The sequence below is a fragment of the Loxodonta africana genome, chromosome 3 (genome assembly GCF_030014295.1).
Source record: "Loxodonta africana isolate mLoxAfr1 chromosome 3, mLoxAfr1.hap2, whole genome shotgun sequence".
Lineage (NCBI taxonomy): Eukaryota > Metazoa > Chordata > Mammalia > Proboscidea > Elephantidae > Loxodonta > Loxodonta africana.
Genome location: NC_087344.1, coordinates 88,964,188 through 88,987,132, shown reverse-complemented (window position 1 = coordinate 88,987,132; position 22,945 = coordinate 88,964,188). Strand labels below are relative to the sequence as shown.

General features: G+C 37.9%; 1 protein-coding gene across 1 annotated transcript in view; it reads right to left on the bottom strand.

The window, feature by feature from the left end:
* Window positions 1-3,682: 3,682 nt before the first annotated feature.
* The window catches only part of C3H1orf185 (chromosome 3 C1orf185 homolog), a 42,356-nt gene continuing 23,093 nt past the window's right edge, over window positions 3,683-22,945 (bottom strand). The window contains exons 4-7 of the mRNA XM_064279947.1: window positions 8,729-8,765; window positions 5,583-6,014; window positions 4,946-5,102; window positions 3,683-3,984 (exon numbers count right to left, since the gene is read on the bottom strand). Coding sequence (XP_064136017.1) covers window positions 5,620-6,014; window positions 8,729-8,765 — 432 coding nt within the window. The 3' untranslated portion in view covers window positions 3,683-3,984; window positions 4,946-5,102; window positions 5,583-5,619. The remainder of the gene's footprint in view (window positions 3,985-4,945; window positions 5,103-5,582; window positions 6,015-8,728; window positions 8,766-22,945) is intronic.

Genomic DNA, 22,945 nt, shown 5'->3' with positions numbered 1-22,945 from the left:
GTTCACAAGAGCCAAAATATGATCGAGTATATCCCACCTGAACTTAGAGACCATGTCAAGAACAGATTTGACGCACTGAGCACTAATGACTGAAGACAAGTTGAGTTGTGGAATGCTATCAAGAACATCATACACGAAGAAAGCAAAAGGTCATTAAAAAGACAGGAAAGAAAGAACAGACCAAAATGGATGTTAGAAGAGACTCTGAAAACTTGCCCTTGAACACAGGGTAGCTAAAGTGAACAGAAGAAATGATGAAGTAAAACAGCTGAAGAGAAGATAGAACAGCTTGAGAAGACAAAGTATTACAATGAAATGTGCAAAGACCTGGAATTAGAAAATCTAAAGGGAAGAACACACTCAGCATTTCTCAAGCTGAAAGAACTAAGGAAACAATTCAAGCCTCGAGTTGTAATTTTGAAGGATTCTATGGGGAAAATATTGAATACACACATCATCATAGGAAGACAGAAGGAATACACAGAGTCAATACCCCAAAAAGAACTGGTCAACGTTCAATCATTTCAGAAGGTAGCATATGATCAGGAACCTATGGTACTGAAGGAAGAAGTCCAAGCTGCACTGAAGGGATTGGCAAAAAACAAGGCTCCAAGAATTGACAAAATACCAATTGAGATGTTCTAACAAATGTATGCAATGCTGGAAGCGCTCACTTGTCTATGCCAAGAAATTTGGAAGACAGCTACCTGGCCAAACGACTGGAAGAGATCCATATTTACGTCCATTCCAAAGAAAATGACCCAACAATGTGGAAATATCATTAATATCACATGCAAGTAAAATTTTGCTGAAGATCATTCAAAAAATGGTTGCAGCAGTACATTGAGAAAGAACTGCCAGAAATTCAAGCCAGATTCAGAAGAGGACCTGGAATAAGGGATATCATTGCTGATGTCAGATGGATCTTGGCTGAAAGCACAGAATACCAGAAAGATATTTACCTGTGTTCTACTGACTATGCAAAGGCATTTGACTGTGTAGATCATAACAAATTATGGATAACATTTTGAAGAATGGGAATTTCAGAACACTTAACTGTGCTCAGAAGGAACCAGTACATAGACCCAGAGGCAGTCATTCATATAGAACAAGGGGATACTGTGTGGCTTAAAATCAGGAAAGTCGTGCGTCATGGTTTTACCCTTTCATCATACTTATTCAATCTGTATGTTGAGCAAATAATTCGAGAAGCTGGACTATATGAAGACAAACATGGCTTCAGGACTGTAGAAGGACTCATTAACAACCTGCGATATGCAGATGACACAACCTTGCTTGCTGAAAGTGAAGAGGACTTGAATCACTGATGAAGACCAAAGATTACAGCCTTCAGTATGGATTGTACCTCACCATAAAGAAAACAAAAATCCTTACATCATGATAACTGGAGAAAAGTCTGAAGTTGTCATGGATTTCATTTTACTTGGATCCATGATCAACAACCATGGAAGCAGGAGTCAAGAAATCGAACATGTATTGCACTGGTCAAATCTGCTGTAAAGGGCCCTTTAAAGTGTTAAAAAGCAAAGATGTCACTTTGAGGACTAAGGTGAGCCTAATCCAAGCCATGGTATTTTCAATCACCTCATATACATGTGAAAGCTGGACAATGAATAAGGAAGACTGGAGAAGAACTGATGCCTTTGAATGATGGTATTGGTGAAGAATATTGAATATACCATGAATGTCCAAAAAAAAAAAAGAACACATCTGTCTTGGAAGAAGGACAGCCAGAATGCTCCTTAAATGCAACAATGGTGAGACTCTGTTTCACATACTTTGGACTCGTTATCAGGAAGTATCAGTCCCTGGAGAAGGACATCATGCTTGGTAAAGTAGCCAAAACCAAAACCAACCCTTGCTGATGAATCGATTCCGAAGTAGAGGGTCAGCAAAAAAGGGAAAGACCCTTAATGCGATGGATTGACACAGTGGCTGCAACAATGGATTCCAACATAGCAAAGATTGTGAGGGTGGCAAAAGACCAGGTAGTGTTTCATTCTGTTGTACACAGGATCGCTATGAATGGAAATGAACTTGATGGCACCCAACAATAACAGCAAGAAAAAATACAGTTAATGTGTAAATGAATGCCAAGTTGGTGATGTTGGTCTGTGGTGGTCTGTACTATATTAACTTTATTAAGCTAGGACTGTGTTTCCCAGAATTCTTTTCTCTGTATGGTCCTAGGTTAGAATTGGCAAAAAAGGAATTTGTGCAATATTTAGAAGGCAGAATTTAAGCAGAGATCATTACTTTGTAAAGGTTGTTATGCTTTGATGGGTAACCAACAGACTGAAGAGAAGCCTGTGGGTTCCAACTTCTCACTTTCCTCTGCACTGTGTCTAGCTCTTTTTAATGTCCTGCTCTTCCTCACTGTTTACAAACAATGGTTCCCAGCCCGCCACCAGATGCTTCGCAGCACACCAAAAAGACAGCTGCTACTCAGAGGCAGAGCTTTCCATAGAAAAAAAGAAAATTTTTTTTTTTTTAGGCATCCCCACAAATGTTCCCTTCCCAGTCTTACTGTGGTAGTTGGACAAGATGGCTTCTCAGGTTAACTGACTGGTGACTCCTCTGGTTCTCCAACTTCTCTCCTGAACCTTCACTTCCCCAGCTTCTCTTACAGTTGTGTAAGATATAAAGCCTGTAATAAATCCCTATTTCACACATGAGAGTGGCTCTTCTTCCCTCACTGGATCTTGACGAGTACGAACAGAGTAAGTCCTAAAGGAATTAGAGCCTTTATTCCAGCTAGTCCTGAAGCCCAATTACAACCCGTACTTCTGCATTTAGCTGTTCAACCACTATTTGGGTGCCATGTAAGAAACAAAATATTTTCTTTCCTAAGGTAATTTGAGTTGGTTTTCAGGTATTTGCAATTAAAAGAACTGTATTTAATACCTGATGACAATGTTAATTAGTGGCTGAATAAAGACTACAGTGAAACTATTTGCCACATAAATGACCCCACAGTATATTTTTACAGTATATAAGCATTGGGAAACAATTCTCCGTGGCTCTTTTGTGTTTCTACATGTCTTGTGAGCAGAGATACAAACTGCCTATGTTCCAAACTATCTTTCGAAGATGTTTACGTAATAAACAGCACAGAAGATAGAGATAGTGCTCCCTTCTGGAGCAAAGAGCAGGCATACTTACTGGACAGTACGGTAAAGACAATGTTTCCTTGTGCAGCAAAGGGCAGGTATGCTTTCTGTTCATTATAAAATATTTAGTTCCCAAAACTCAGGGTCCCTTTCCTGTAATGCAACCCACTGTGTATACAGGTATTATCTGGCCTTCTGCATAGTGCCCTATGGGAACTAGAACTTAGGAAACTGACACAAAAATGATGATATTCTGAATACTGCTATTGCTATGAATAATAAACTGTCCTTTGTCTCTGATCCAAGAGTTTCATGTCTTCTGTAAGAATCCATGAAATGGCTGCAGGCTAACTTGTCCGCTTGTGTGTAGGATGAAATCTCAGACTCTTCACAGTTCTTGAAAATAAGATTATTTTAGAATGCTGTATAACTTATAAGTGCTGCTCACTGGACTTTTCAAATAGTATGCACACCTATAATACGGAGTAACATTGTAATAACAAGTAAATATATTAGGTTTTGAAGAAATAAATTTAATGTATTATATCATTACAGTATAAGAATTACTTTATATGCACAAATCTTATTTGTAATATGGACAAGAATTTGGTTAGGACAGTTTGGTTATAGTAACAGAAATAAACTCTAGTTTATGCAAAAAGGAGAATTTATTATAAAGTTACAAGGGAACATTACCAAAGCCAAGAAAAACAGTTAAAGCCAGGCCTCAGGGGTGGTGGCCAGTAATAGAAATCAAATATTGCTAGCTTAAGCAAAAAGGAGAACTTATAATTAGGATACAAGGGTACCTTACCAAGCAAGGGCAGGGGTTATAGCCATGCTTCATGAAGGGCTAGAACAAGAGAATGGGGCACTGTTAGAAAGCCAGAAATCATACTCTCCTGATCTCTCATCTCTGCTTTCCACTTTGTAAATACTTCATTGCTCTCTCACTGCTGATTTGCTGTTTTTTTCTTCCCAAGCCACAAGGTAGGACATGGCTGCCCATAGAACCCTAGTTTATATTTTCTCTATTCCAGAGACTAGTCAGACAAGGCCAGAATCTCTTACCTCCAACTTCAAATTCCTAGGGAATTTTTAGGACTTTACCAAAATTGGAGGTGACTACCTTCTCTAGGATAGGCAGTAAGACAGAAGTTGCAGGAAACCAAGAAGCCAATTAAAATTTTTGTTTTTACTGCTCCATATAGACCTTAAGCTAACATAGCTTATGTAGACTTAGGGGTGGGTAAAGGAGAGTATGCTCGCAACCAATAGGCACACTGTATGGAAATAACCAGGTCAATGCTTCAAAAGAGAGAAGTGTTCTAATCTCTTTTAACATTTCCCCTGGGACAGAAATGATGGGCCTGGATAAACTCTATTATCTCATTTGAGACAAATTTCTTTTCATTTAGGAGTCCCTGAGTGATGGAAATGGTTAAGCACTTCACTACTAATCAAAAGGTTTGCAGTTCAAACCCACCCAGAGGGTCCTTGGAAGAAAGGCCTGGTGATCTGTTTCTGAAAGGTCATACCCTTAAAAACCCTATGAAGTGCAGTTCTACTCTACAACACATGGGGTTGCCATGAATTGGATTCAACTGGTTTGGTTTGTTTTTTTGGTTGTCTTCATTTATTGTAATAGGTATAATTAATCTCTTAAGGAGGTATGGAAAGGTCTTGGTGTGAGTAATTTAAGCACAAAAGACAACATTATACTTTTATAATTGTTCTTCCAAAAAGAAAGAAAAGAAAAAGGATTAATTACATGGAGGGTTTTTTGGCAAAAAAAAAAAAAAAAAGATAATTACATGGTGGGTGTCAGAAAGCCCTCAGACTCAAAAATAGAAATTTGACCAATGGTCTCTCAGGCTGGAGAGAAACTCTGATTCATCTAGGTTGAGTCAGGTGCCTGTGAACATAGCTGCTCCTTTCTTATCATAGTGTGTTGGGAGGTAGAGGGTGATTCTGAAAAACAGAGATAGGGGAGGAGAAAGACAGTTTTCTGGATTCTTCACAGTCATACGTAGGAACAAAATAATACTGCTTACCAAAACATGACATAATATTTAAATGGCAGGTGATTTATGTATCTAAAATTTAGAAAAGTTGATATTCCCCCACCCCCACCCCCACTAAAATAAAAACTGAAAATGTCAGAAGTATAAAGATATGCTGTGACTGTTTTATTAAAAAATATATTTGTGCTGAGGATTTCTTAAAATATTTCCACTGTATGTTAAAATACATTCCTATTACTGTCCTTTGATGAGATACAATGAGTTAAGATTAATGTCAATGATATCATTCTAGTTCTTCCTATAATTTTGTTTCTAGAAATAAGAACCAGCAAGGGAAGTAGGGCCACTCTATGGCAAAGAACAAAAAGCAATAGTAATGTGGACATGTTAAGAGACTCAGAAGTTGGTAATTCAATTTTAACTTTACCTGATTTCACTATATACAAGGTTTCAAAAGAAGAAAGTCATTCAATATTACGTTGAAGGTTCTGTATTTCAACCTCTGTATTTCTTCGGGAAAACGTTTCTTTAACGCTGTCATCTTTTTGATCATCAAAAAGTGTCACATTCAGTACATTTTCAGTACATTCTTCTAATGAAATGGTTGATAAGTATGAAAATACTTTTTCCATTAGAGGTTCCCCTAGAAAAGGCACTCGAGAGTTCTTTTTCTTTAAAGAATCATCAGAAAACCAGTCATCAGCTGCTTCTACACTTTGGCTGTAATAGGAATCAGACGGTAATGTTGATAAGCTTACTGTAATACTGCTGCAATTTGTTGTTGAGCTAGTCTCTGATGGGTCTAAAAAGGCCTTATTTGTTGCAAGGCAGGATTCATCTTTAGAGTGGTCTTTAATTGCTGTAAAAGAAAATTAGATTTATGTGAATACTACATATTCATAAACCAAATCTTAATTATGAGGACAATGTTACTTTTTAAAGTTCAGATTCTTTTTAGGACAGGATAATGCTGTAGAGAAAAGTCCGAGTTGTTATCATTGCCATGGGATATTAAATGTAAACTTGGGAAATTAGCAATATATTAGCAATATTTTCATAATCAAGAGTAGAAAAGCCTATTGTAAATAAAATCAAAAGAAAGTGTATTACACAAGCCTGTTTTAACATGAAAAGATTCTAATCAGGCTAGAAATCTCAGCTCTGGAATGTTCCTCAAAATCAGAAAAGGGAAAGATTTTTTTTAACGTATTTATGGCTAAATATTGCCTTTTTTTAAAAAAAAAATCAATTTAAAAATACATGCCTCCTTGAGCAGGCAAATTACAAAAAGTTTGGTCCATGGTGAGAAGAGCCTATGGGTTGGTTCTATAGTAATAAAATAATAACTAACATTCCTATGTATATATATAAAAATCTTATAGTGCCCTATAATTTATAAAGCAATTTGACATACTCTCAAATTTCATTTATTCCCCTCAATAATTCTTCAAGGTAGTTATTATTAGTATTACTTCACAATAGCGGAAACTGAGACTTAGAGAAGCGACAACACAAATCAATAACAAATGGACGTCAATCTAGATTTTCAAGTCTCATGTTCTTCCCATTGTATCATTTATGCTGCAAACTTAATATTAAAAACAGTAAGTTTTTAAAAAATCCTAAAATACCTTTTGTAATATTTTACATATTAACCTTTAATATTTTACACATTAACTTTTAATGCTGCTTTTAATACCTTAGTACATTTTATATTCGGCATTTCTAAAAGTATGTAGGAGGTAATATTTGCAGGTACTAAGACATACTATGAAATATCTAAAGGATTATAAAAGCATGTCTTTTGATCTTCAGGCATTACTATATGGCATTGACTATGACACCTTAGGGTATAACTAAGAGACAAATATTAAAATCTCTCAAATTTATTTAAGATATATCTATGATAAAGAATTTAGCTTTACCTAAAGTCATTTGGCCTTTGTCCTTAGTTCCTGAGAAGTGACCCTTGGAATTTGGAATTTTGATAAGAATTCCAGACATGACAGGTTATGCCAGAGAGACAACTCCCATAGGGGCTGGCTAGGCCTGAGGGACCTACCTCGTGATGATTGCCTCATGGTGGTCAGGCCAGAGAGCTCCACCTCGGAATGCCTTGAGATCACCTTGTGATATCAGCTGACCTCCAGGGTACCTCGTGATGATCACCTCATGGTGGCCTGGCCAGAGAGCCCTACCTCATGATCATCTCGTGATATGGACCCACCTCAGGGGAGAGGGGCTGGAGTTTGCATTACATAATGCAAAACCGCAGATTAAAAACTCTGGGCACCAAACCTTCATTAGCTTCCTGGTTGGTGAAAACATCTGCTCTTGGGAGGGAGACATAATCCCTTTGGGACACAGAAGTTCAGCTTTGGGAATCCTTCCAGATCTTGCCCCATGTGCTTCTTCTTTATGCTAATCCTGATTTGAATCCTTTATAATAAAACTGTAATCTTAAGTACAGCACTTTCTGTGAGTTCTGTGAGTTGTCCCAGCAAATCATTAAACCTGAGAAAGTAGCAGGAGCCAGCAGGTCAGAAGTAAGGGGGCTGAGGACCCCTAGCTGGCATCTTGAATGGGCAGAGGTAAATCCCCTGAATTTATGGTCCGGAGGTCAGAAGTGAGGGGAACTCCTGGTGGGTCCCCCAAACTTAATTATGATTATTTAAAAAATCCTAACATATCATTTGTAATATTTTACATATTAACCTTTAATATTTTACACATTAACTCTTAAAGCTGCTTTTAATACTTTATTACATTTTATATTCTACATTTCTAAAATTATATAGGAGGTAATATTTTTAGGTACTAAGACATAATATGAAATAGGATGGTGTCCTTTTAACTTGTGAGATCTGACCCAGCTCTGGGTGGCTAGGGTCACAGAGAAGTGATGCATGTTGTAGCTGGTGTCAGAGAAGTAAGAAAGTGGGGAATTGGTCTATGCTGATTATTTTCTTTGTAATGTGACATTGAAAGTTTTGCTTTTTTGAAAATATACACCCATTCACATACTAATAAATGTAAATAATAAAAATGAATTTTCATGGCATTTAAAAATACTTAGATAACATTTAGGATAGCCTCTTTTTTTTTTTTTTTGGTGAAAATATGCAGAACAGAACATAGACCTATTCAACAATTTTTTCCTGTACAGTTCATTGGCAGTGGTTACATACTTCACATTCTGTCACCATTCTCACTGTCTCGACCCCTATTATTTCACCACCGTTAATATATACTCTCTGTCCCTTAAAATTCTCGTCCGTGCTTTAGAGTGGCCGTTGTCATTTCAATCTCATATGGGTAATTCTTCAAAAGGGCGTAATGCTCAAGGCAGACATTCTTTAGTCATTGTGCTAAATTCTTGTTTGGGATAGTTTTGCCTCGAGGTTCAAAAGTTGTTTATAGGTAACAGATTTGGGGGTTCCTCCAGTCTCAATGCATTCAGTAAGTCTGATTTCCAATAAGAATTTGAAGTTAGGATAGCCTCTTGATTCTTTAAGATATGAATTGCTATACATTGAATAAGGTTTCTTCTAATAAAGTATTAAGAAAAAGTACCTTTTTTATGTTCTGCGTCCTTTTTTCTTTGATCCTCCTATATAAAAAAAGTTATCCATATTTTAAAAACTTAAAATAGTTTTAAAATAGATAATTTCTTTAATATATTTGATTTACATATTTATAGGAGTTATATATTCTAACATAATAAATATTTCATGAAAATTTCCCCCACAATATGAATCTCTTTCACCAAATATACTGACATAAAAACAAAAAGCTGAGGTATCATCTGAAAAGAATCTGGATTGGTTGAAGAAGGCTGTCTCCAGCATAGAGAATGAAAGGATGAAGGACAGTTCAAATGGGATTACTTATTTCTATCCTGACTAATTTAGGGTCACCTGGCCAGAACTGTTGTTGTTGTTAGGTGCCTTCAAGCCGATTTGTTGGCGGTCAGAATTATGGAGGGCTAAAAAGTAATCATTCCTAGCCTTAGCCATTTCATGTTAGTATGTAACCACTGCCAAAAAAGAAGTGAATTCTATAAAACGGGAATTTATAAAAATGGGAAAAATCTTTTAAATAAAACATTTGTTCAAACAATATATCCCAGGTGTGTTCTGGGAAGTGCAACGGTATAGCAGTTCTCAAACTTCAGGGAATCAGAATAACCTGGCATGCTTGTTAAAATGCTGATTCATGGGCATAAGACCAGGCCCTAGTGAAACGAAATCTCTGGGAGTAGGGTTTGGGAGTCTGCATTCGTAACACATTCTGCAAGTGGTTCTCATACAAGTGTTCATTAAACCACTAAATAAAACAACAGGCTAATGAATAGGGTAATTGGGAAGGAGTGGGTGAAGCTGAGGCTAGCTTGTGTTCTGAGGGAAAAAGTGTTAGTATTCTTTGTTGACCTACATTGTCCTGCCCCCCTCCCAAGCATCCCAAGGCTTGCTTAAGATACTTATGTGCACACATGTATACACCTTGTGTACATTACCCAAACCGTGTATAAAGATTGCTTCTCAGACTTTAATGTGCCTGTTAATTACCTGGGGAGCTTAAAATGCAGACTCTGACTCAGGCAGTCTGGGGTGGGGACCACACTTTGAGCAGTAAGGCCCTACGCTGATTAAAATTCTACCCAAATTAGGGGATGACAAAAATGGGCATGCTAAAAAAAAAAAAAAAAAAGTAGGGGGCTTTCTTATATACTCGCTAGTGCAAATAAGTAGAATTTTTTCTGGAGGGCAATTTAACAAAACCACTTCTAGAAATTTATTATCCAAGTAATTAATTTTGGATTTGTGTAAATACTCAGTTACTAGAATGTTCATCACAGCACTGTTTAGCATTTAATAAAACCTGCAATCAATAAACCAAGAGTAATAAAATGGTAAACAATGGATACTCTTCCAACTATTAAAAATGGTGTTACAGTATCAGAAAATAAGGATGAACTAAAAAAACGGTGGGGATATGTAAAAAAAGATAGAGGAACCATCTTAAAGGACATACCTGCTAGGTAAAATGTAAGCATCAAAATAATGGTAGTAATGGATTATAATCCACTGAGTAAAATAGAAATTAATAAGTTTATACTGATAATAAATAAGTAAATAAATGAGAAGGGAAAGCTTCTTCCATATGATAGAAAATCAAATGATAAATGTGGGTAGGAGTGGTAGAGTTAGAAAATACCATTTTGCTACAATTTAGGAAAGATTGGATCAGCGAAGACTCATCAACAGATGCTATAGCTAGGAAGTAAAGTTTGATGAAAAGAAGGATATCTGCAGGGGTTCAAAGTGTCTCTACACAGACTGCTTATTGATTGCAAGAGTAAAGATGGGAATAATGCAGTGGGGGGCGGGAACTATACCTTGGTGTGTGATCAAAACTAACATCCTTAGTGATCTGGCAGATGAATATTGAAAGTCTTCAGATATGATAACCTAAATCTAATCATAAGGATAAGCCAAACTGGGGCATAGTCTATGATTTATAAAATAACTGGTTTGTGTTCTTCAAAAATGTCAATATCCCTACTATATAGCCATGGTAGTCAAAACAGCCTGGTACTGGTACAAGGACAGACACATTGACCAAGAGAACAGAATAGAGAACCCAGATGCAAATCCATCCACCCACGGCCCACTGATATTTGACAAAGGACCAAAGTCTATTAAATGGGGAAAAGACAGTCTTTCTAACAAATGGTGCTGGCAAAACTGGATGTCCCTCTGTAAAAAAATGAAACATGACCCATACCTCACCCCATACAGAAAAACTAACTCAAAATGAATCAAAGGCCTAAATATAAAACCTAAAACAATAAAAATCATGCAAGAAAAAATAGGGACAATGCTAGAGGCCCTAATACACGCCATAAATACAATACAAGCCTTAACTAAAAATGTACAAACTGAAGAACTAGATGGGGCCTGGCTACAACTGATGACTGCCCTGACAGGGAACACAACAGAGGACCCCTGAGGGAGCAGGAGAGCAGTGGGATGCAGACCCCAAATTCTCATAAGACCAGACTTAATGGTCTGACTGAGACTGGAAGGACCCCAGTGGTCATGGCCCCCAGACCTTCTGTTGCCCCAGGACAGGAGCCATTCCCAAAGCCAACTCTTCAGACATGGATTGGACTGGACAATGGGTTGGAGAGGGATCCTGGTGAGGAGTGAGCTTCTTCAATCAGGTGGACACTTAAGACTATGTTGGCATCTCCTGCCTGGAGGGGAGATGAGAGGGTGGAGGGGGTTAGAAGCTGGTGAAAAGGACATGAAAATAGAGACTGGAGAGAGAGAGCAGGCTGTATCATTAGGGGGAGAGTAATTGGGAGTGTGTAGCAAGGTGTATATGGGTTTTTGTGTGAGAGACTGACTTGATTTGTAAACTTTCACTTAAAGCACAATAAAAATTACTTTTAAAAAAATGTACAAACACCAGAAAATAAACTAGATAATTGGGAGCTCCCAGAAATTAAACATGCTTATCAGAAGACTTCATCAAAAAAGTAAAAACAGAAACTACAGGCTGGGAAAAAACTTTTGGCTATGACATATCCAACAAAGGTCTAATCTCTAAAATCTATAGAATACTTCAAAACCTCAACAACAAAAGACAAATAATCCGAATAAAAAATGGGCAAAGAATATGAGCAGACACTTCACCAAAGAAGACATTCAGGCAGCTCACCGACACACAAGGAAACATTTCCTATCATTAGCCACTAGAGAAATGCAAATCAAAACTATAATGAGATATTACTGGTATGAAACAAAAAAACAGATATTACTGGTATGACACAACAACAACAACAAAAACCAGAAAATAACAAACGTTGGAGAGGTCGTGGAGAGACTGGAATCTTATGAATTGCTGGTGGGAATGTAAAATGGTACAACCACTATGGAAAAAGATATGGCTCCTCCTTAAAAAGCTAGAAACAGAAATACCATATGATCCAGCAATCTCACTCCTAGGAATGTATCCTAGAGAAATACGAGCTGAGACACGAATAGACATATGCACACCCATTTTCACTGCAGCATTATTCACAATAGCAAAATGACAGAAACAACCTACGTGCCCATCAATAGATCGATAAGCAAGTTACGGTACATACACACAATGGAATACTACCCAATAATAAAGAACAATGATGAATCTGTGAAACACCTCACAACATCGATGAATTTGGAGGGCATTATGCTGAGTGAAATAAGTCAATCACAAAAGGACAAATATTGTATGAGACTACTATTATAAAAAGAAAAGGTTTACACACAGAAAAAAAAACAATCTTTGATGGTTATGAGTCAGCAGAGGGGTGGGGAGGGAAATAGACAGGTGTTAACTTTGGTAAGGGGAAAAACAACACACAATACAGAGGAAGTTAGCACAGCCTTACCAAAGCAAAGTCATAGAAGATTCCGAGACACATCCAAACACCTTGAGGGACCAAGTTACTGGAGCTGAAGGCTGGGGACCGTGGTCTCGGGGGACATCTAGGTCAGTTGGCATAACATAGTTCATGAAGAAAATGTTCTACATCCTACTTTGGTGAGTAGTGTCTAAGGTCTTAAAAGCTTGTGAATGCCCATCTAAGATTATCTATTGATCCCATTCCGAATGGAGCAAAGGAGAATGAAGAAAACCAAAGAAACAAGGAAAATATTAATCCAAAGGACTAATGGACCACAGGAGCCATAGCCTCTACCAGCCTGAGCCCAGAAGAATTAGATGGTGCCCAGCTACCACCACCGACTGCTCTGACCGAGATCACAATAGAGGGTTCCAGACAGAGCAGGAGAAAAATGTAGAACAAAATTCAAATTCACATAAAAAGAACAGACTTACTGGTCTGACAGAGACTAGAGGAGCCCCTGAGACTATGGCCCCCCGACACCCAGCTAACTCAGAACTGCAGCCACTCCTGAAATCCACCTTTCTTCCAAAGATCAGACAGGCGTATAAAACAAACAATAATATATGTGAGGAACGTGCTTCTTAGTTCTATCAAGTATATGGGACCACACGAGCAACACCTGCTCAAAAGCAAAGCTGAGAAGGCATGAAGAGACAGGAAAAATGGGCAAGTGGACACAGGAAACCCAGGGTGTAAAGGGAAAGGGGGATAGTGCTGACACACTGCAGGGATTGTAACCAATGTCACAAAATGATTTGTGTATAAATTTTCAAATAAGAAACTAATTTGTGCTGTAAACTTTCACCAACAGCACAATAAAATAAAATTTTAAAAAGTCAGTATAATGAAAGACAAAGGTTGAATAACTGTCCCAGATTACAGACTAAAGGGATTTGATAAGAAAATGCAAACGTGATTCTAGACTGGATGCAGAGGAAAAAATTCTATAAAGGACATTGTAAGAATAATTGACAAAAATGGAATATGGATTATAGATTATATAAAAGTATTACATCACTATTAAATTCCCTGAACTTGAAAACTCTACTGAAAATATCCTCATTTTTAGGATGTACATGCATAAATATTAAGGAGTGAAGGAGAATAGCATGTGCAATGTTCTCCCAAATGGTTCAAAAAGAACACACACACACACACACACACACACACACACCACAGTTCATAACTCTCACCTTCCTGAATTCTTTTTTCACTAGGCTTTTGGGGTACCTCTTGGTCCTCTTCCTACCACACTGGCTGCTGTTAAACTTCTAAAGTTTAGAGTGCCTCAGGGATACTTATAAGTACTGGATCTTCTTTTCCTAATAACACTGTATACATCTGCTAAACAGAGCAAAACTCCAGTAGGTGCCATTTTTATTGTAAATTCACTGTTGCAATAATCACTTAAGTGGTTCTTCCTGCTTCTAACTGTTCTACTCTTCATCTGGCAACCAGAGGAATCCTTTTAAAATACAAAATCAAGGAATGTCACTTCTCTTCTCAAAACCATCCAATGTATTTCCATCTAACTACAAGTAAAGCCTTGATACTAAAAGGAAAAATCTGATTCTTCGAAAAGATCAATAAAACTGATAAAACTCTAGCCAGACTGGCCAGGGAAAAAAAGAAGGGACAAATTAGAAATATGAGAAAAGAGAAAGAGGATATCACTATAGATACCAGAGACATTAAAAAAATAAGAGAATATTATGAACAACTTCATGCCAATAAATCTGATAACTTAGATCAAACAGATAAATCCCTTGAAAGATACAAATTATCAAAGCTTATTCATGTGATGGTTAATTTTATGTGTCAATTTGGCTAGGCTATGGCTCCCCGTTGTTTGGTCAAACACTAGACTAGTTGCTGTCATGGAGAAATTACATGGGCTGTTATAGAACAGTTAAAAATAACAGTTGCCATGTAGTTGATTTCTACTCATGGTGACCCCATATGTGTCAGAGTAGAACTGTGCTCCGTACGGTTTTCAAAGGTTGATTTTTGAAAGCAGATTACCAAGTCTTTCTTCCAAGGCACCTCTGGGTTGATTTGAACGGCCAACCTTTCGGTGAGCACCTGAGCACGTCCAGGTGTGATTAAATCAGTAGGCCCTAAGTAAACTCGATTACCTTCTATAATGTAATCTAATCTAATGTAATCAATCAGTTGAAGGTTTTAAGAGCTAAAAGTGAGTTTCCCTAGTGTATATTCTGCCTACAGAGTATAAATAGATGTTTTGGCAGAAACCTCATCTCACTCTTCTCATTGCCTGTCCTATGGAGCTTGAGACAAAAGCCTGCACAAGTTTCCAGCCTGTTGCCCAACCTATGGATTTTGGACCTACCATGCCAGCCCCGACAATTGCATGAGCCAATTCCTTGAAGTAAATCTCAATCTCTCTCTCTTACTCTGTCCCGTGGCTACAGGAGATAAGGTTTACTTCAGGGCACATGTCACAACTTGCAGTCACTTATGCAGAGCTTAAGGTCCCTGAGTAGTGCAAACAGTTTGCACTCATCTACTAATTGAAAGGTTGGCAGTTAGAACCCATCCTGTGGTGTTGCAGAAGAAGGGCCTAGCTTTCTGCTTCCATAAGACTATAGCCAAGAAAATCCTAGGGAGCTCAATACTACTCTGTAACACACGGGTCACCATAAGTTGGAATAGACTCCATGGCAATGGGTTTGATTTGGTTTTATGCAGTGCTTGAGCTGGCATTTGAAGCCTTGGGCTCATTCTTTTCTTTCCTCCTTATGTCCAGTGAAAGTAAGAGCAATTAGTCAATGACACTCTACTTGTCAGTTTGACAAAAATGTTCTAAGGTATCAAATATATGATCACCCAGGATCTTGTCTCTTGTGTTTGACTACCAATGTTCAATGGTGATATTTTACATATTTCTATTACCACATCATGGAAATCCTGGTGGCGTAGTGGTTAAATGCTTTGGTCACTAACCTAAAAGGTCAGCAGTTTGAATCTACAACGGAAATTCTGTGGGGCAGTTCTACTCTGTCCTATAGGGTTGCTATGAGTCGGAATCGGCTCGACAGCAATGGATTTGGATTTTTTTTTTATTACCACATCATACCATGGACTATCAGTGCCACCTTTACTACTGGAAATATAGTCATGAGTGCCTTTAAATCTAACCAGACTTAAGAACCAATTCCAGAAACCCCAAAAGCAATTCAGAGAATTCACCTTTAAGATTCTGTTTCTCCAGGACCACTCTCAGTATCAGTTATGGATTGAATTGTATCCACCGCCAAAGTAAGTATTGAAATTCTGGCCCTTATATCTGTAAATATGATCCTGTTTGGAAAGAGGGTTATCTTTGTTATGGTAATTAGGTCATACCTGAGTAGGGTGGGTTCTAAAACTAATAATTTGAGTTATAAAAAGAGTAGATAGAAAACAAAGACACAGAGAGAAGAGGGAGACAGATAACAGGGACAGAAGCATTTAAAGGATTATAGGCAGCTAAGATGGCCCACAAGAGCCACACCTTGAATTCAGACTTCTAGTGTCCTGAACTATGAAGAAACACACTTCTGTTTTTTAAAGTCACCCACACAAAATCCATAGTTCAGGCAATGGAAAGAATGAAGAGTGAGTTCTGTCAAAATATCTATTTTTAGGCCGGAGGCAGAACAAACCCTAGGGAATCATCCTCTTTGCTCTTAAGGCCTTCAACTGAAGTGATTGAGGCCCACCTACATTACGGAAGGTAATCTGCTTTACTTAAGGCCAACTGATTTAACCATCTGTAACTACTCCATAATAGCAACTAGAGATGAGCACCACAGGCTAGCGAAGTTGACACATGAAATTAACTATCCCAGTACCGATCCACAGATTGAAAGTGTCAAACAAATTATAAGCAAGGAAAAAAATAAAGCAACCCTTAGAGATATTGATACATACAGGTATGTATAGATATGTGTGTGCATGCACATATATCCACACAAGATACAGTTACAGATACTTCTCAGACATAACCAAACACCTTGCGAGAATGGTTTTCTAGGTTTGACGGCTTAGGTCCTTAGTTTCCTGGAACAACTCAGTCAACTGACACCACAAAGTTCGTGTTCTTCATCCTACTGAGATAAGTAACATTTGGGGTGTTAAAAGCTTGCAAGCAGCTACCTAAGATACAACTATCGTCTCTACTCTTTAGGTGCAAAAGAGAAAGAAGGAAACCAAAGTTTCAGAAGAAACTAGTCTACAGGGCTAATAGCCTACACAAGCCACAACCTCATCTACACTAAGGCCAGAACTAGATAGTGTCCAGCTATTGCTACTGACCATTCTGATCAGGGCCACAATAGATGGATCCAAATAAAATGGGAGAAAAATATGAAACAGAACTCAAATTCTGAAAAAGTTCGGACTTACTGGACCAGTTGAGGCTGGAGAACTCCCTAAGACTATCACCCTGAGATACTCTTTAAACCTTGAACTGAAACTATCCCTTGAGGTCACCTTTTAGTGAAATAACACATTGGCACACAAAATAAAGGATATTATCCATTAGTACCAGGCTCTATTAAAAATCTGTCTATATAAGTGTTAACTTTGGTGAAGGGTAAGACAGTACCTAATACTGAGGAAGCCACCACAACTTGTCCAAGGCAAGGGCAGGGAAGCACCACAGACACATCCAAACTCCCTGAGGGACCGAATTACTGGGCTGAGGACTATGAGGACCATGGTCTTGGGAAATATCTAACTCACATGGTGTAACATAGTTTATAAAGAAAATGTTCTACATTCTGCTTTGGTGAGTAGCATCTGAGGTCTTAAAAGCTTGTGAGTGGCCATCTAAGATACTCCACTGGTCTCACTCCATCTGGAACAAGGAAGAATGAAGAAAACCAAAGACACAAGGGAAAGATTAATCCAAAGGACTAATGGACCACAACCACCACAGCCTCCACCAGACTGAGTCCAGCAGAGCTAAATGGGGCCCAGCTACCACCACTGACTGCTCTGACAGAGATCACAATAGAGGGTCCTGGACAGAGCTGGAGAAAAATGTACACTAAATTCTAACTCACAAAAAAAGGCCAGACTTACTGTACTGACAGAGACTGGAAAAACCCCAAGAGTATGCCCCCTGGACACACTTTTAGCTTGGTAATGAAGTCACTCCTGAGGTTCACCCTTCAGCCAAAGACCAGACAGGCCCATAAAACAAAACAAGAATAAAGGGGCACACCAGCCCAGGGGCAAGGACTAGAAGGCAGGAGGGTACAGGTAAACTGGTAACAGAGAACCCAAGGTTGAGAAGCGGGGAGTGATGACATGTTGTGGGGCTGGTAACCAATGTCACAAGACAATATGTATACTAACTGTTTTAATGAGAAACTAGTTTGTTCTGTAAACCTTCAACTAAACTACAGTTAAAAAAATCATCTATATGAGACTAAAACGTCAATAATTACTCTAGACCCTAGAGGACAGAGTAGAACTGCCCCATAGAGTTTCCAAGGAACGGCTGGCGGACTTCAACTGCCGACATTTTGGTTAGCAGCCGAGCTCTTAACCACTATGCCACCAGGGATCCTGGTAAGGTATAGGATCAGTGAAAAAGAGAAAGACCCTCAATGAGATGGAATGACACAGTGGCTACAACAATGGGTTCAATCATAGTAATGATCATCAGGATGGTGCAGTACCATGCAGTGTTTCATTGCTGAACATGGGTTGCTATGAGTGGGAACCAACTCCACACCACCTAACAACAACAAGGAGCCCAGTGGTGCAATGGTAAAGTGCTCAGCTGCTAACCAAAAGCTTGGCAATTCAAACCCACCAGCCACTACATGGGAGAAAGATGTGGTAGTCTGCTTCCGTAAAGATTACAGCCTTGGAAACCCAATGGGGCAGTTATACTCTGTCCAGTGGGTATTGGGTAGGATAGCTCTAATCAAAAAGATAGATAACAAACGTTGGCAAGGATGTGGAAAATTGGAATCCTCATGGACCACTGACAGGAATGTAAAATAGTGCAGGGGTTTGGGAAAACAAGCTGTTAGCTCTTCAAAGCTTAGACAGAGTTATCACATGATCCAGCAATTCACTCATAGCTATATACTCAAGATAAAAAAATATATATATATATACAAAAAAATTTGCACCCAAGTGTTCGTAGCAGCATTGTTTATAATTGCTACAAAGTGGAAGTACAATCAGAATGCTCCTTAGAAGCAAGGATTGAGAGACTATGGCTCACATACTTTGGACATGTTATTAGGGGGGATCAGTACCTGGAGAAGGACATCGTGCTTGGTAAAGTAGAGGGTCAGCGAAAAAGAGGAAGACCTTCAACAAGATGGACTGACACAGTGGCTGCAACAGTGGGCTCAAGTATAACGACAATTTTAAGGATGGCGGAGGACAGAGCAGTGTTTCCTTCTGTTGTACAACACGTCACTATGAGTAGAAACTGACTCAACAGCACCTAAGAACAACAACAAAAAGTGGAAACAACCCAAATGTCCACTAACCAATGAATATATAAACAAAATATGGTATTATCAATGCAAACCAAAAAACCAAATCTGTTGCCATCAAGTAGATTCAGATTCAAAGTGACCCTATAGGACCGAGATGAACTGCCTCACAGGGTTTCTAAGGAGTGGCTGGTGGATTCAAACTGCTGGCTTTTTGGTCAGCAGCCTGAGCTCTTAACCCTGCGCCACCAGTGCTCCATTATCAATGCAATGGAATATTATTCAGGCATAAAAAGGACGAAGTGCTGATACAGGCTACAACACTGATGAACCTTGAAAATGTTATACTAAATGAAAGAAGCCAGTTACAAAAGACCATATATTGTATGATTCAATTTACAGGAAATGCCCAGAATAAGCAAATCTATAGAGACAGAAAGTAGATTAATGGTTTCCAGGGAATGGGGGCTAGGTGGAATTGGGAATGACTGCCAATGAGCATGGCGTTTCTTTTTGGGGGTGATAAAAATGTTCTGAAGTTTACTGCTGTGCTGGTCATACAACTCTGTGAATATACTAAAAGCCATTGATTGTATACTTTAAAAAGAGTGAATTATATGTGAATTATATCTGAATTATATCTCTATAAGTACCATGAGTCAATAAAGACTCAATGGTAACTAATAAAACAACAAAGCTGCTATATAGGACACAAAAACAACCTAAAACTATAAAAATTTTATAAAGAAGACAGGAGGAAATATTTGTGACCTAGGGTTAGTCTAGTAGTTCTTGGACATGACACCAAAAGAATGATCCATAAAAGGGAAAACGGATAAATTAGACTTAGTCAAAATTTAAAACTTCTGCTTTGCAAAAGACCCTGTTAAGAGGATGAAAAGACAAATCATAAAATGGGAGAAAATATTTGCAGATCACATATCTGACAAAGGATACCTATCCAGAATATACATAAAACCGCTACTGACGATTCAATTTCAAATCCCATTGACCTTATAAGACAGAGTAAAACTACCCCACAGAGTTTCCAAGGCTGTACATCTTTACTTTTATAAAATAAACTGAACTTTGGTTAGCAGCAGAGGTCTTAACCACTACACCACCTAACTGTAACTGAACTGAACCCACTGCCGTGAAGTCGATTCCAACTCACAGTGACCCTATAGGACAGAGCAGAACTGCCCCTTAGGGTTTCCAAGGAGTGGCTGGTGGATTCGATCTGCCGACCTTTTGGTTAGGGAGCTGTAGCTTTTAACTATTATGCCACCAGGGCTCTTTAAATCTTTATAAAAGCAGGCTGCTACATCTTTCTCCCACGGAGCATCTGTTGGGTTTGAACCGCTGACCTTTCAGTTAGTAGCTGAGTGTTTAACCACTGCGTAACCAGGCCTCCCCATAGAAGGAAAACATGAAAAGATGTTCAGTGTTGCTACCCATTAAGAAATGCAAATTAAGATCACTGCACATCTTTTAGAATGACTAAAATAAAAGATACTGATAGTGCCAAATGCTAGCAAGGACACACACACACACAAAACTGGATCTCTCATACATTGCTAGTGGGAATGTAAAATGGGACAGTCACTTTAAAAATCAGTCTGGTAGTTTCCTAAAAAATTTAACATATACTTACCAAATGTGCATTCCTGTATACTTATCCTAGAGAAATGAAAACTTATGTTCATAAATGCTCATGGCATCTTTATTTACAATAGTCCCAAACTGGAAAAAATCAAATGTCCTTCAACAGGTGAATGGTTAAAAAAACTGTGGTACATCTATACACTATTACACTACACAGCTATAAAAAGGAACAAACTATTGATACATGCAACCACTTGGATGGATCTTAAGGATATTATGCTGAATGAACAAAAGCCAATCTCAAAAGGTCACATGTTATATGATACCATTTATATAACATTCTGGAAATTACAAAATTATATATAGAGAGAGCAGATTAGTGGTTGCTAGGGAAGGAAAGACTGCTGCACAGGGAAGGGGACAGCATGAGGGCATTCCTTTGTGGTGATGGAACAGTTTTGTGACTTGATTGTGATGGAGGTGTTATAAAAATCTATACATATGATAAAATGTCATGGAACTATACACAAAGATGACAAAAAATTAGTGTATGAGGAAACTGCTAAAATCTGAATATGATCTGTAGTCTAGTTAATTGCATTGTGGCAATATCAGTTTCCTGCTTTTGATAATGTACTGTATTTCTGTAAGATATTACCATTGAGGGAAGTCATGTGATAGGTACACAAGACATCTCTGTGTGCGTATTTTTTTTGAAACTTCTTGAGTCTGTAGTCCTTTCAGAATAAAAATTCAAAAGAAATAAATTGTAATTCTGTTTACAACAATTGGAGTACAAAATTTTAAAATCCATACTATTGACAACAGCATCAAAAACACTTAGTGATATAGATAACAAATAACATGCAAGACTTTTATACTAAAAAGTACAAAATAAACTTAAAGAAGACCTTGATAACAGCAGAGTATACAACGTTCATGGAACCCTGCTGGCAAAGTAGTTAAAAGCTCAAGCTACTAACCAAAAGGTTGGCACTTTGAATCCATCAGCTGCTCCTTGGAAACTCTATGGGGCAGTTCTACTCTGTCCTATAGAGTCACTATGAGTTGGAATCGACTTGATGGCACACAACAACATACCATGTTCATGGATTGCAAGACTCAATGTTAAGATGTCCATTCTCCCTAAATTGATTTATAGATTCAATGCTATTTCAAAAAAATGCAAGCAGACTTTCTGAAGAACTATACAGAATGCTTCCTAAATTATATGGGAATGCAAAGCACCTTGAACAAAGAATAAAGTTGGTAAGCTTAAATTACTTGACTTAAGTTACTTAAGTTTTACTTAAGTTACTTAAGTTACTTAAGTTACAGGAATCAAGACAATATGGTGTTGTTTAAGGACGAATAATTTACTAAACAAAACACCAAGTTCAAGGAAGAGACCAACAGCCTGGAACAACAGAGGAAGAAGGAGAGTCAGGAATCAAAGGATATGGAATGCGTACCTAACTGCCTCCATAAACAACTGCCTCCTTTGCCATGAGACCAGAAGAACTGGATGGTGCCCAATTACCATTACTGAATATTTTGATCAAAGATTCCATAACAGAATTCTGATCAAAAGGAGGAAAATGTAGAAAAGAATTTCAAATTCTCACGGACTCCAGACTTTCTGGAGCCATGAAGAATGGATGAATCCCTGAAACTATTGCCCTGAGATAATCTTCAGGGTTAAACCAAAAATATCCCCTTAAGTCTTCTTAAAACCAAACAATATTTTAGCTTAACTGGTAAAAAATGTCTTCCTTGAGCTTTATGCTCTTTTAAGAACGATCCACATGGGATCAAATTGACAATAGCAACTTGAAAGATTAGACAGGAACTTTAGGGAGCAGTGAATTTATGTTAATGAGGGAAGAACAACTCAGAAAAAGGAGTGGTTACACAACTCAAAGAATGTAATCAATGTCACTAAATTGTACGTGTAAAAACTGTTAAATTGGTGTATATTTTGCTGTGTATATTCTCAAAAATGAAAACAAAAACCTGGGAGGGGGAAAGAATGACGCCAACATATATACAATCAATTGATTTTCAATTAAAGTGCCAAATTAGTTCAAGGAGGAAAGGAAGGTCATTTTAACAAAATTTTCTGTAACAACTGGATATTTTTATGGAAAAAAGATGAGCTTTGATTGCTAACTCACACCAAATAAAATTTAATTAGAGATGGATCATAGATCTAAACATAAAACTCAAAACTATAGAGCAACTAAAAGAAGACAGGAGAAT